The following is an 11,279-nucleotide window of genomic DNA, read 5'->3' on the forward strand; positions in this document are numbered from 1 at the left end:
CCCATAAGCCAGGTCTCTATCATCTGCACTGCCCTCAGCATTATCCTCCAGTCTCCTACAACCACAGCCTACCAAGCCCCGCAGACTTAACAGCACCTTCACCCCAAAGCTCCCAAATCCTTCCATAATCCCCCTGCCCCTGCCCCAAACAACACGGTCAGCTCCATCACATCAAGATCCCACTCTCTGATACGACTTCCTACCTTAGTGTGTTTTCTGTTCCTGTGATAAACACCATAACAAAAATCAGCTTAGACGGGGGACGGGTTCCTTTGACTTACAGCTCACAGTCCATCATGAAGGGGAGCCGGAGCAGAAACTCAGGTGCTACAGGAACCCGAAGGCGGGAACTGAAGTAGAGGCCACGGAGGAATGCCGCTAACTGGCTTGCTCCTCACGGCTTGCTCAATTGGCTTTCTTGTATGACCCAGGACCACCTGCCCAGGGGTGATAACCGCCTACAGTGGGCTGGACCCTACCTACATCAATCACCAATCAAGAAAATATCCTGCAGACTTGTCCACGGGTCAGTGGCACGCCTCCCCCCCCCCCTCCCCCCCCAGTCTACATACACAGTTACCTCTCCTGAGATGAGATTCCTCAGTGCCGGGCCTGGCTCGGGTCGGGGGCCCTTCTCAGATGTTCTTCTCTGACCTCTCTATACAAACTCAGCCTTTACCATTTCAAGACCTCCACACGTCGAAAACGGTCACTCTCAAGCACTCAATTTACCATCATCGCTCTGAATCTGGAACAGGAGGAGGAGGCGTAAGCCATTTTGTACTTGACTCTGAGTATTTGCTGCGTGCGGTGTTAGGGGCTCCCATGCCGATGAGGTGGGTGGGTTTGCCGAGTGGCCAAGTGTCTGCGCCCATTAATATTCTTGTTTCAATGGCTGCAGCATACATTAATACTGCCCCTCCCCCTTGCCAAGCCTCCTGAATCTTCCTGTCTGGACATTGAAACGAGTGCATTTTTCCTTTGGTCCATTTCTGCCTTTGCTCTCTGCAGAACTCGTGTCTCAATGAGCACTTGTGGTCTAAGTGGGATGCTCGGCAGGCTTACTTAGCTTTTCCAGGTCACGTCCCATGGCTCTTTGCAACATTGTGTCAACTTGGCTAGATCTTGGCCCATGAAGCAGAGCCCGGCGGAGACTGCGGAGTCACTGCAGAGTTCAGCAGGGACTACCTCTGCCCGTTCGCTCCTTGGAGCCCCGTTCATGTAGAAGATTCTGATGAAGACGCTGAGTAGGCTCATTCACGTGCCCGTGCCTCAGCCGGCCGCAATCACTAAAGAAGGTTCTCAGCCCAAAGCCTGCCAGAGGACATCTTACAAGCTCAGTGGAGAAATCCCTGGAAGGATGGAGTGCCTAGAAATGAGCATAACAGGGCGGCTCATTGTGACAAAACTGTCACTCAAGGCTGAGTGCCTGGGGAAAAGAGAGCCCCTCCCACCAAAGGGTGTCAGGCTGTCCTTTCATAGGGACAGGACCATGGTGTGAGGCCACTCACCAGATCCTGTTGGGAAGGGAGGATGAGTCATGGGCAGGCAGGATGAGATGGGCGGGGCTGAACAGCAACTGTCACAACACAACAGGATTCAAAACTGTTTATGTATACACATTTTATTTTCTAGATTTACCTCATTGCCTATGCATATGAGTGCTTGACCTGCATTATGTATGTGCAGCATATGGATGTCGGGTGCTTGCCGAGGTCTCACTGCTATTAACTGCTGTCTCTGTGTCGTGAGAAAAGCTGGGCCATGTGGCTGTATGGTGAAGGGTGACATGCCCCTCACTGACTTTGGGAACAACTACCTGGCTGCTCCTGAGTTAACCACATGCCTCAGTTTCCCCATTTGCAAAGCAGGAATGAATGACTGAAGATAGTAGTACCTGCCTCCCAGTTTGCTATGGGTGAAAACTCATAAAAAAGCAGTTCCTGTCCTCGGGGTAGTGTCCTGTGGATGCAGAAGGCAGAAGGGACCGTTATAGCCAACATTCTCTTTCTGCTCTGACTGCCAGGATCCTCTGACTGCCGGGATCCCTTTCTGCTCTGACTGCTGGGACGCTACAGGATGCTCTGAGCTCAGCTTGGGTTTTCTCTAATGCTCCTTTGATCTCTCAGTTCCCCCGTTTGAGAGGAGCATGTGTTCTGCTCACAAAGCATCTTGTCTGGTACCTTCCCCGGCTCTTTGATAAGGCGCACTGGAGGCCGGAACGTTTGCTTTGGGCATGCCAGCTTAATGACTTTGCCCAGTAACTTCTTACAGCAAAGATTATTTCCCCTAAGCCCGAGAGTTGAAACAATATATTTTGTTAGGAAATAAACACCCTTGGAAGGAGGAAATGAGAATTTTTCTCTGCTGATTTCAATGCTTTTTTTTTTCCTTTAAAAATTTCATTAACAACATCCCCTCTTCCTTTCCCCTTTACCTTGTGTTTTGTTCCACGCGGCTTCACTAAGAGATTTGAAAATGAACTGACGTGGAAAGTAAACCCAGAGAAAGCCAGCCAATTGTAGTTTCATCTTACGACTCGCTCCTGGCTCCTTAGCTACGCTCCAGCTTTGCATTTCAGCCAATGACTCAGAACACAACTTGTTTCTTTGACAAATTATCTTTCCCTCAAATAGTCCATCATGAGAGCCAAAGCATGTTAATAGAGACAAAAAGAAGATGGCCTGGCTGAAGTAACTAACCCCACGTACAATAGTAACATGAAAATTGACACGTAGCGTGAAAGGCTTTCAGTTTTTACTTATTTTTAGTTGTGTGCGTATGTGTGTTTGTGTGTGTGCATGGCATGGTGCACGTGTCTTGAGGTCAAAGGACAACTTTCCGGGGTGGGGGTGTCCCAGGGATCAAACTTAAGTCGTTGTACTTGGTGGCAAGCACCCTGGCCATTGAGACATCTGGCCAGTCTAGAAGGAGGCTCTCACTGGAGGGTTGTGATAGGGTCTAGTTGCTTAGGATAATTGGAGGATGAGGGCTCGGGAATGGGAAGTGGAAAGGGAGTCCTCATGCACAGGACTATGTTCTAGTCACTGTGTGGGATCCAGGCAAGGAGACAGGAGCAGAGGAAAGAGAGGCAGAGCTCCCCTAGACGGTGACCCTCGGTGGCAGGTAGCAGGATCGTTGGGGAGGAAGTGGTGCTTCGAGCCAGGATCGTCAGGGGGATTAAAAGCATTTCAGAGATATGGCGCCAGTTGCATCCTGGAAGATGACTCCTGGAGACTGGGACACAGGTTGGCCAGAGAGGGAATAGTAAGGAAGGTGGCATGAATTTCAAGAGCCTTTATAGTGTGTGTGTAGTGTGTGTGGTGTGTGTGTGTGTGTGTGTGTGTGTGTGTGTGTGTGTGTGTGTGTGTTTGCTTCTTTGTTGTTTTGAGACAGACTCTTTCATTGTTCTGGGGCTCACAGATCTGGCTAGGCAAACTCTCCGGGAAAGGGTCAGGTATCCTCCACTTCCCGCCCCCAAGCTAGGATTATGGGTATGGACACCTAGCTGCTGCTTCTTCTTCTTCTTCTTCTTCTTTTTTTTTTTTTTTTTTTTTTTTTTTTTATAATTTACTTCTTTTTATTTTATATGCATTGGTGTTTTGCCAGACTGCATGTCTGTGGGATCCCCTGGAACTGGAACTACAGACAGGTGTGAGCTGCCATGTGGGTGCTGGGAATTGAACCCGGGTCCTCTGGAAGAGCAGCCAGTGCTCTTAACCACTGAGCCATATCTCCAGCCCTGACACCTTGCTTTTTAAAATGTGGGTTCTGGGGAACTGAACTGAGGTCCTCATGGTTGCAAGGCAAACACTTACCAACTGAGCCATCTCTCCAGCCTCTGTCCCTCAACCTTTCTGGGAGTCATCTGAAGAAATCAAGCAGAACCAAGAGAGTTTGGCTTCCCGTCTGCCCAGATGGGAACGCGGACCCAAGAGCTTTTCTGCTCTGGCACTCTGGTGAAGTTACAGGACTCCGTCTCAATCCTCCTGTATGGAAATGTTCTGTAATAACATTGTTGCTAGAACTAAGTTAATGACTGTAAAAGGCTTAGCACATGTTCTTCTGGCTTAAGTGGCTACAGAGTATTAATTATTAAGAGCTGAAACCACAGCAATTTGTTGTTCATAACTATGAGTCTCTCTCTGCACAGATCTTCCTAGGAATAATTACAAATTCTAATGCATTCATGTTTGATATAATGTAGCCTTTCAGACTCCCAACCACGTAGTAGCTCCAGGGATGTTAGTAAACTTACACCACCAGCCCTTTGGGATCTTGGGCAGGCATCTGAGCAGTAGGAAGGATTCAAGGTGCACCCTACAGCCCTTACTCTCCGGAGAAAGTGAAACTGAGTTTCTAGAAGATGGCATTCTATCACCTGCCCTTATAAGCTCGCTGTTCCGGCATCTGCTTTCAGCTAGCCAGCGTGCTTGTAATTCATGATGGCTATTGGCAATGTGTAAATGAGAACAGGAGTCTACTTTCCTCACAGCCTGGCTGGAGCCAGTGGCAGGAGGGGCTGCTGGCACCCGGCATTCGTGAACTTGGTTCACACCCTTGCTGTGTCTTTGAAACAATGTCTAGGATTTTCAAAAAAAAAGTTTAAAAAATGTAATTTTATTTATGTGTTGCATGCAGATGCCATTGAGCCATCTTTTGACCTAAAATAAGTCTCTCTCTCTCTCTCTCTCTCTCTCTCTCTCTCTCTCTCTCTCTCTCTCTCTCTCTCTCAGACTGGATCTCCTTATGTAGCTCTGGATGACTCACTATGTTAGACCAGGCTTGCCTCTATCTCACAAGAGATCCACCTGCCTTTGCCTCCCCGAGTATTGGAATTAAAGGCCAATGTCACTATTCCTGGCCTCTCATGTTTAAAAATCACATTTATTTACTTATTTGTTTTGGAGGAGGCCCATGTAACCATGGTGCATGTGGGTCCTGGAGATCCCACTCGGCCAGGCTTGCTGGCCAGCATCTTGACCCACGGAGCCATCTTCAGCTTGCTGACTCGAGAATTTTGTATTGAGGGAAGCTTTTTCAATTGTTTTTAAAATTGCATGCACTGTTGGTAATCGCAGTCAGGCGGGAGACACGGAGGGACCAGTCTGTCTGATGCAGTTTGTCAGATTTCTCAGGGAGGAGTTTGTGGTGAGTTTAAAGAGGCTTGATGAGTGACTCTGCAGCTCCATGGCAGCAAGCTGACCTTGAACTCTATGTATGTAGCCAAGGATGACCTTGAACTTCTGATCCTCCTGCCTCCGCCCCTGTGGGCTGTATCACAGGTGTGCATCACTACGCCTGCCCTAGCATACTGTTCTCTGGCTTCGTTTATGTTACTACATAATTTAGTCCTTTCTCTTTGTGTCTGAATAATACTCATGTGGATAAACACAGTTTGTTATTCATCAGCTGAGGGGAGCGTCCTTGATTTTAAAGCTGTATTTCTGAGAGGGCTCCCCATTAAAAACAAACTTTAATTCCACAAACTACTTTGTCTGAGGCTTACTAAGGCTGCCCACGCATCCTCTTGATTGCTTTTTATGACAAATTCCATCTGCGTCATTTAAGAAAGCAAGGCTTTCCCCTGCAGGATTGGACTGGTAAATTGTCCTGTGTGTAGGCACGCTCCAGTGTCCTTTGAAACCTTGAGACTCTCATTAAAGGTGGTACACACAGTCCACATGCTCACTGCTCTTTTCCATCCTTGTCTTCATTGTGTTACTGCTAGACTTGGGCTGTTCCTCTGTTTTTCCCCCTATATTCTTCCTGTCTAAACTACAGGGTGGACTTTCATCCTGTTACAATGTATGCTCTGGAGACTAAGATTTAGATCAGGCTCACCCTGGCCCCAGGCAGGGTCTTTCAAATATCCTAGGCTGCCCTGGAATTTGCCAGTGCAGCAGAAGATGAACTCCAGATCCTTTTGCCTCCTTCCAAGTGTTGAGATTACAGGCTTTCGTCATCACACCTCGTTTATGCAGTGTCGGGGATTTGAACCCCGGGGCTTTATGCATGCTAGTTAATTGCTCCATCATCTGTCCCCACCTAAAGGGTCAGCATTAAAAAGATTATTGTGTGTGCATTCGTGTGTGTGTGTGTGTGTGTGTGTGTGTGTGTGTGTGTGTGTGTGTACATGTCATGGTGCATGTGTGGAAGGGAGAGGACAACTTTGGGGAGTCTGTTATCTCCTTCAACCATGTGAGTTTCTGGGATCAAATCAGGTCCTCAGGCTTTTGCAGCAAGGGCCTTGACCTGCTGGGCCATGGGCCAGCCCCCAGGGTCAGAGTTTCTAAGTGTTTTTTGTCCCTCTTTTTTTTTTTTTTTTTCCAGGTAGATCCAGCATTTACAAGGGAAGTGAAGGACCGGGTGAGGAGGTAAGAGTGGCAGGCGGGTGGCATCTTGCACGTTAGGAATCCTGAGTGGCAGAGTGGTTCACGCGTCCCACCTTGCCCATCACAGACTCTGCTCCAAGCAGGTTGCACGTACTGCGCCCTTTAGTGTTGCCTATGATCCCTCAAGGTCATGCTCTGGGCTCCAGGGCACAGGCAAATAAATAAATGCACTCAAAGTGTAAGATGCCCTACCTCCCTAGTCATCTGCTGAAAGGCCAGAGCAAACCACTTTGTATGTCTCACTGCATACATACCCCAGGCCGGACTGGAATCAGAAGCCTCCTATATGGTGGGATTCTAGGTATGTGCCTTTCTGCTTGGCTTAGTGAAGACTGCTTGCTTGAAGATGATAATTTTTACTGATGACCCTGGCAAATAAATGAAATGATTTTTAAAAAAAGAAAGATGTGGGGACTAGAGAGATGATGGCTCTGTTGGTTAAGAGCACTGGCTGCTCTTGTAAAGGACCCAGGTTCAGTTCCCATCACCCATATGGTGGCTCACAACCACCTGTAATTCCAGTTCCAGGGGAATCTGATGCCCTCTTCTGGCCCCTGTGAGCACTGCAGTCACATGGTACACATGCATCTACGCAGACAACCACTGATACACATAAAAATAAAAAGATCTGGAAGAACAAATGTGTTTGGCTGACATCTACAGCCTCTTTGGAGATAATTGATCAGTGTATCTGTTTAAATAGCATGTTTTTTTTTCTGCCAGGAACAAGGGACCCAGCTTCACTGGCTGTACAAGTTGAGTCTCAATTGTTCACCTAAAATTTGAGCGGCACTCTGAGAAGGGCTGAAACAGCCATGCCATCCCCGCTCTGTTCTTTCAGGGCTGCAGGGGTGCGGCTGATCCGAGAGATGTGCCAGGAAGATCTGCACGCAGTGGTGAAGAGCTGCTTCGCGCTGGTCAACAGCTCAGTCTCCGAGGGCATGTCAGCCGCCATCCTGGAGGTAAGTGACGCTCGAATGTTGATGATTGGGTACTGGCTTGTTCTTCTCTGTTTTTTTTTTTCTTTTTTTTTAAGATTTATTTAAGAATTTTAAGTTGTATGTATGCACATGTGTCTGTGTGGGAGTATGTACAAGTGAGAGCAGTTGTGGGTGAAGACCAAAAGAGAGGGGGTCCAGACACCCTGGAGCCGGAGTTGCAGGAGTGTGGGAACCCGTTTTCAGGTTCCTCGTGGCTTTACCCAGCAGGTCTGCATAGAGAGGATGATTGGACCCCGGGCCTGATGCAGGTGTCTGAGATGGTCTGCACTTGGCTGTGCTGGGGGAGGAGGTCTTTTGCTCCACCCCTTGGAGTTTCAACAAATACCCTGGGGCAGAGGCAGTCGGGGCCCTTTGGAAAAGGTTCCAGGCCCTCTCGAGGCTATCCTGTATTTTCTATCTGTTTATCTCCACATTCTAAATCCTTCTAATATTTCCTGCTGCTCGCACTCAAGAAAACTCTGGGGAACTGTGGGGTTGGAGGGTAAACGCCCCGCACAGGAGGTTGTAAGCCACCCCATGTGGGTGTGAATTTTGCATCAGCTGTTCCGAAAGCACGTGACCCGGCTTCGCGTCATCTCTGTGTTTGGCAAAGAAGCCAGTTCGGCCTGTGCTCTGTGATAAGTGTCAGCCTTGATTGTGCACCCAGCCCCAGCCACTGGGGCACTCTGTCCCCTCAGCAACTAACTTTTAAACCAGTGTAGAGCAGGTGCCCAATTGCTCTTCTGTATGTAAACACACATTTTTATTTTTATTTTTATTTTATTTTTTTTAAAGATTTATTTATTTATTATGTATACAATGTTCTGTCTGCACATATCCCTGCAGGCCAGAAGAGGGCACCAGACCTCATTACAGATGGTTGTGAGCCACCATGTGGTTGCTGGGAACCGAACTCAGGACCTTTGGAAGAGCAAGCAGTGCTCCCAACCTCTGAGCCATCTCTCCAGCCCTTATTTTTTTTTTTTTTAAATTCCTGTTTCTTAAGGAGAGGTCATGAGCCTGGAGTCTGCTGAGTGGTTTTTATAAGCAGCACAGACAGCTTTTTCTGTGGAGGAATTGCTCTCAGTCTTGGCTTGCCTCACAGAAAAGGCAGCTGTTAGCAATCCTGATGCCCTTGAAATGAATGTGGATGTGGCGGTCTTTTGAGACGTCAAAATAACCTTTGGGTGAAGGGCTCTGAATGAAGTTGATTTTAGGGGGAGGGATTAGCGTGTCTTTCTCGTCAGAATCACTTCAGATGGCCAGGGCAGTTAATCACAGAGCACATGCCCATCACTGGTCAGGGAGGTGACCTTTTGACCTTTCTGAATCTGTTTTCCGGAGCAAGCAAGTACAGATGCCCATTGGCTAAAAACAGCTTCTCACTGAAAACTCCTCAAAAGCAAATCTTTGGCCAGACGCACAGACGCTAAAACCTGCATTTCCCATTCAAACATATTGTGGATTTGAGCCCCACAGAATAACTTTAAAGGAAGGGGATGGGGAGATGGCCCAGTCAGTAAAATGTTTCTCTCTCTGTCTCTCTCTCTGTCTCTGTCTCTCTCTCTCCTTCCCTCCCTCCCTCCTCTCACACACACTCTTGACACCAAAATGGCACAAGTGTTTTGAAACGCTCTTACAGGGTCCTTCAAGGGTCTCCAATCCCTACTCGCTAAGGTCAGTCCCCAGGACCTGCAGGAAAAGCCAGGCATGGATGTTTCTGAGTGTTATCCCAGGGCTGGTGACAGTGGAGAGGGGAGACAGGCAGATAGATCTCTGGGGCTTGCTGGACAATCAGCCTAATAGAATATTTGAGCCCCAGGCCACACACACACACACACACACACACACACACACACACACGGTAGACAGTTGCTGAGGACTGCTTCAAATTTTCCTCTGTCTTCTACACATCCCCACGGACCCCTCTACACACAAAGGATGTAAAGGACTGTCTTCATATCTGTTTTCCTGTTTGGAGTACCAACCGTAGGTGCAGTCACACACGGACGGACACCGGACCTTCTGGGTCAGGTTTTGACAACCTGGGTGGAAGGAGGGGCTATGCTCTAAAGCTACGAGCAAGAAGGAGAATGTTTGACCCGAGTGAACGGCACCGGCTATAGTGATGGGAGACCCTTGAAGGACCCTGTAGGAGTGTTTCAAAACACTTGTACCATTTTAGTGTCAGAGTGTGTGAGAGAAGGGGGGAGGGGGGAGGGAGGGAGAGAGAAAATTTTATGTGGGTTCATGGGGCAGGGCCATCACTTACCCTTTTGAAAAGCCAAAGCTATTACAAAATGTCAGACCTAGCCGGGCGGTGGTGGCACACGCCTTTAATCCCAGCACTCGGGAGGCAGAGGCAGGCGGATCTCTGTGAGTTCGAGGTCAGCCTGGTCTACAGAGTGAGTTCCAGGAAAGGTGCAAAAGCTACACAGGGAAACCCTGGCTCGAAAAACTTAAAAAAAAAAGAAAATGTCAGGATGAGAAAGAGCTGCTCAGGGCATTTATTTGGGCCGTGGAAGCTGCAGGAGATGAGGACTTTTGCAAGGGGCTGTACAGTCACCGTACTACCCGCCACTGGCCAGCCTCACCAAAAACCCCCTCTGCTCAGTCTGTGCATCTGTATGGGCATCTTCAGATCAAGCCATTTCCCCCACACTAGCAGTGATCACTCAGAATGATCACCCATGCCACCCAAATCTAAGCAAAGCAAACCCCCCCTCAAGAACATCTAGGTAGGGCCGTGTCTAACCTCAGGGGTGTGACCCAAGACTGACTAGCAAACTTCCTTCACAAGCCACACACGCAGGGGAGCTGTGTATCTCCAAAGCCTCGGTATTGTTCTGGGGGTAGAGTTCCAGCAGCTGAGTTTCTCCTGACTTCTCAGCCATGAAAAATCAAGACTGTTTCTAGAAACCCCAGGCCGCTCTGATAAGGGTGGGAGGCTGGCTGCCGGGATTTTTAGAGAGCCATACAGGGAGGTTCTGTCCACCCCACAAGAAGAAGTTGAGCTGGTCGAGGGAGGCCAGGTGGGCCTGTTTATGGAAGGGAGGCTGGCGTGTCTTGAGTTCTGACATTTTGTGTGTCGATCCCGAGCGCCAAGCTCACCCCCTCCTCCGTCTTTCCCTGCTCACTCGGCGGATTTGCTCGGAATGCGAGCATGCCTATTTCCAAACACGGTCTAGCGCATGGCTTTGCCAGCTGCAGCGCTACCGGGACCAGCTTCTCAGTGTGCTCATGTTCTCGGAGCTTGTCTAACGCTTAGAATTTGCCAATTTTTTTTTAAATGATGTATTTTTATTTTTAATTATGTATACTCATGTGTGTCTATGTGGGGATATGTGCACCTGTGTGGGAGTGGCCATGGTGGCCTGAAGAGGGCGTTGGGTCCCCCAGACAGAGCTAGAGTCACAGGTGCTTGGGAGCTGTCCAGCTTGGGTGCTGGGAGTCGAACTAGCAAACACACTTAAGCTCTGAGCCATCTCTTCAGTCCCATCCACCTTAGTTTTTTTTTGAGAGAGACTCTTTCACAACCTCAAGCCTGACAATTAGGCTAGACCGGCTGACCAGTAAGCTCCAGGGATCCCCCTGTCTTTCCCAACCCCATAACCAGTATTGAGATTACAGATCTGCACCACCATGCCTGGCTATGTTTTTGTTGTTAGCACGAATCCTAGGGGACTGAACTCGGGTCCTCATGCTCACAGAGCAAACACTTTACGACCTTAGCCATCTTCCGGCCCCCCTTGTCTGACCCTTAAATGACGCCCCCCCCATCTTCTCTCCTCCCACCTTCACAGGCCATGGATTTAGAAGTTCCCGTGCTGGCTAGGAACATCCCTGGGAACTCGGCTGTGGTGGAGCATGGAGTCACAGGACTGCTGTTTTCAAATCCTCAGGT

The 11,279-nt window shown here is 48.8% G+C and overlaps 1 protein-coding gene across 3 annotated transcripts in view; it reads left to right on the forward strand.

Moving 5' to 3' along the window:
* Nucleotides 1-11,279, forward strand: part of Glt1d1 (glycosyltransferase 1 domain containing 1) — a 69,296-nt gene that overhangs the window by 44,420 nt on the left and 13,597 nt on the right. For all 3 annotated transcript variants that reach the window (XM_052755494.1, XM_052755495.1, XM_052755493.1), the window contains exons 9-11: nucleotides 6,334-6,377; nucleotides 7,237-7,357; nucleotides 11,179-11,277. In XM_052755494.1, coding sequence (XP_052611454.1) covers nucleotides 6,334-6,377; nucleotides 7,237-7,357; nucleotides 11,179-11,277 — 264 coding nt within the window. The remainder of the gene's footprint in view (nucleotides 1-6,333; nucleotides 6,378-7,236; nucleotides 7,358-11,178; nucleotides 11,278-11,279) is intronic.

Source organism: Peromyscus californicus, unplaced genomic scaffold (genome assembly GCF_007827085.1).
Source record: "Peromyscus californicus insignis strain IS unplaced genomic scaffold, ASM782708v3 Scaffold_2__1_contigs__length_46816999, whole genome shotgun sequence".
Classification (NCBI taxonomy): Eukaryota; Metazoa; Chordata; class Mammalia; order Rodentia; family Cricetidae; genus Peromyscus; species Peromyscus californicus.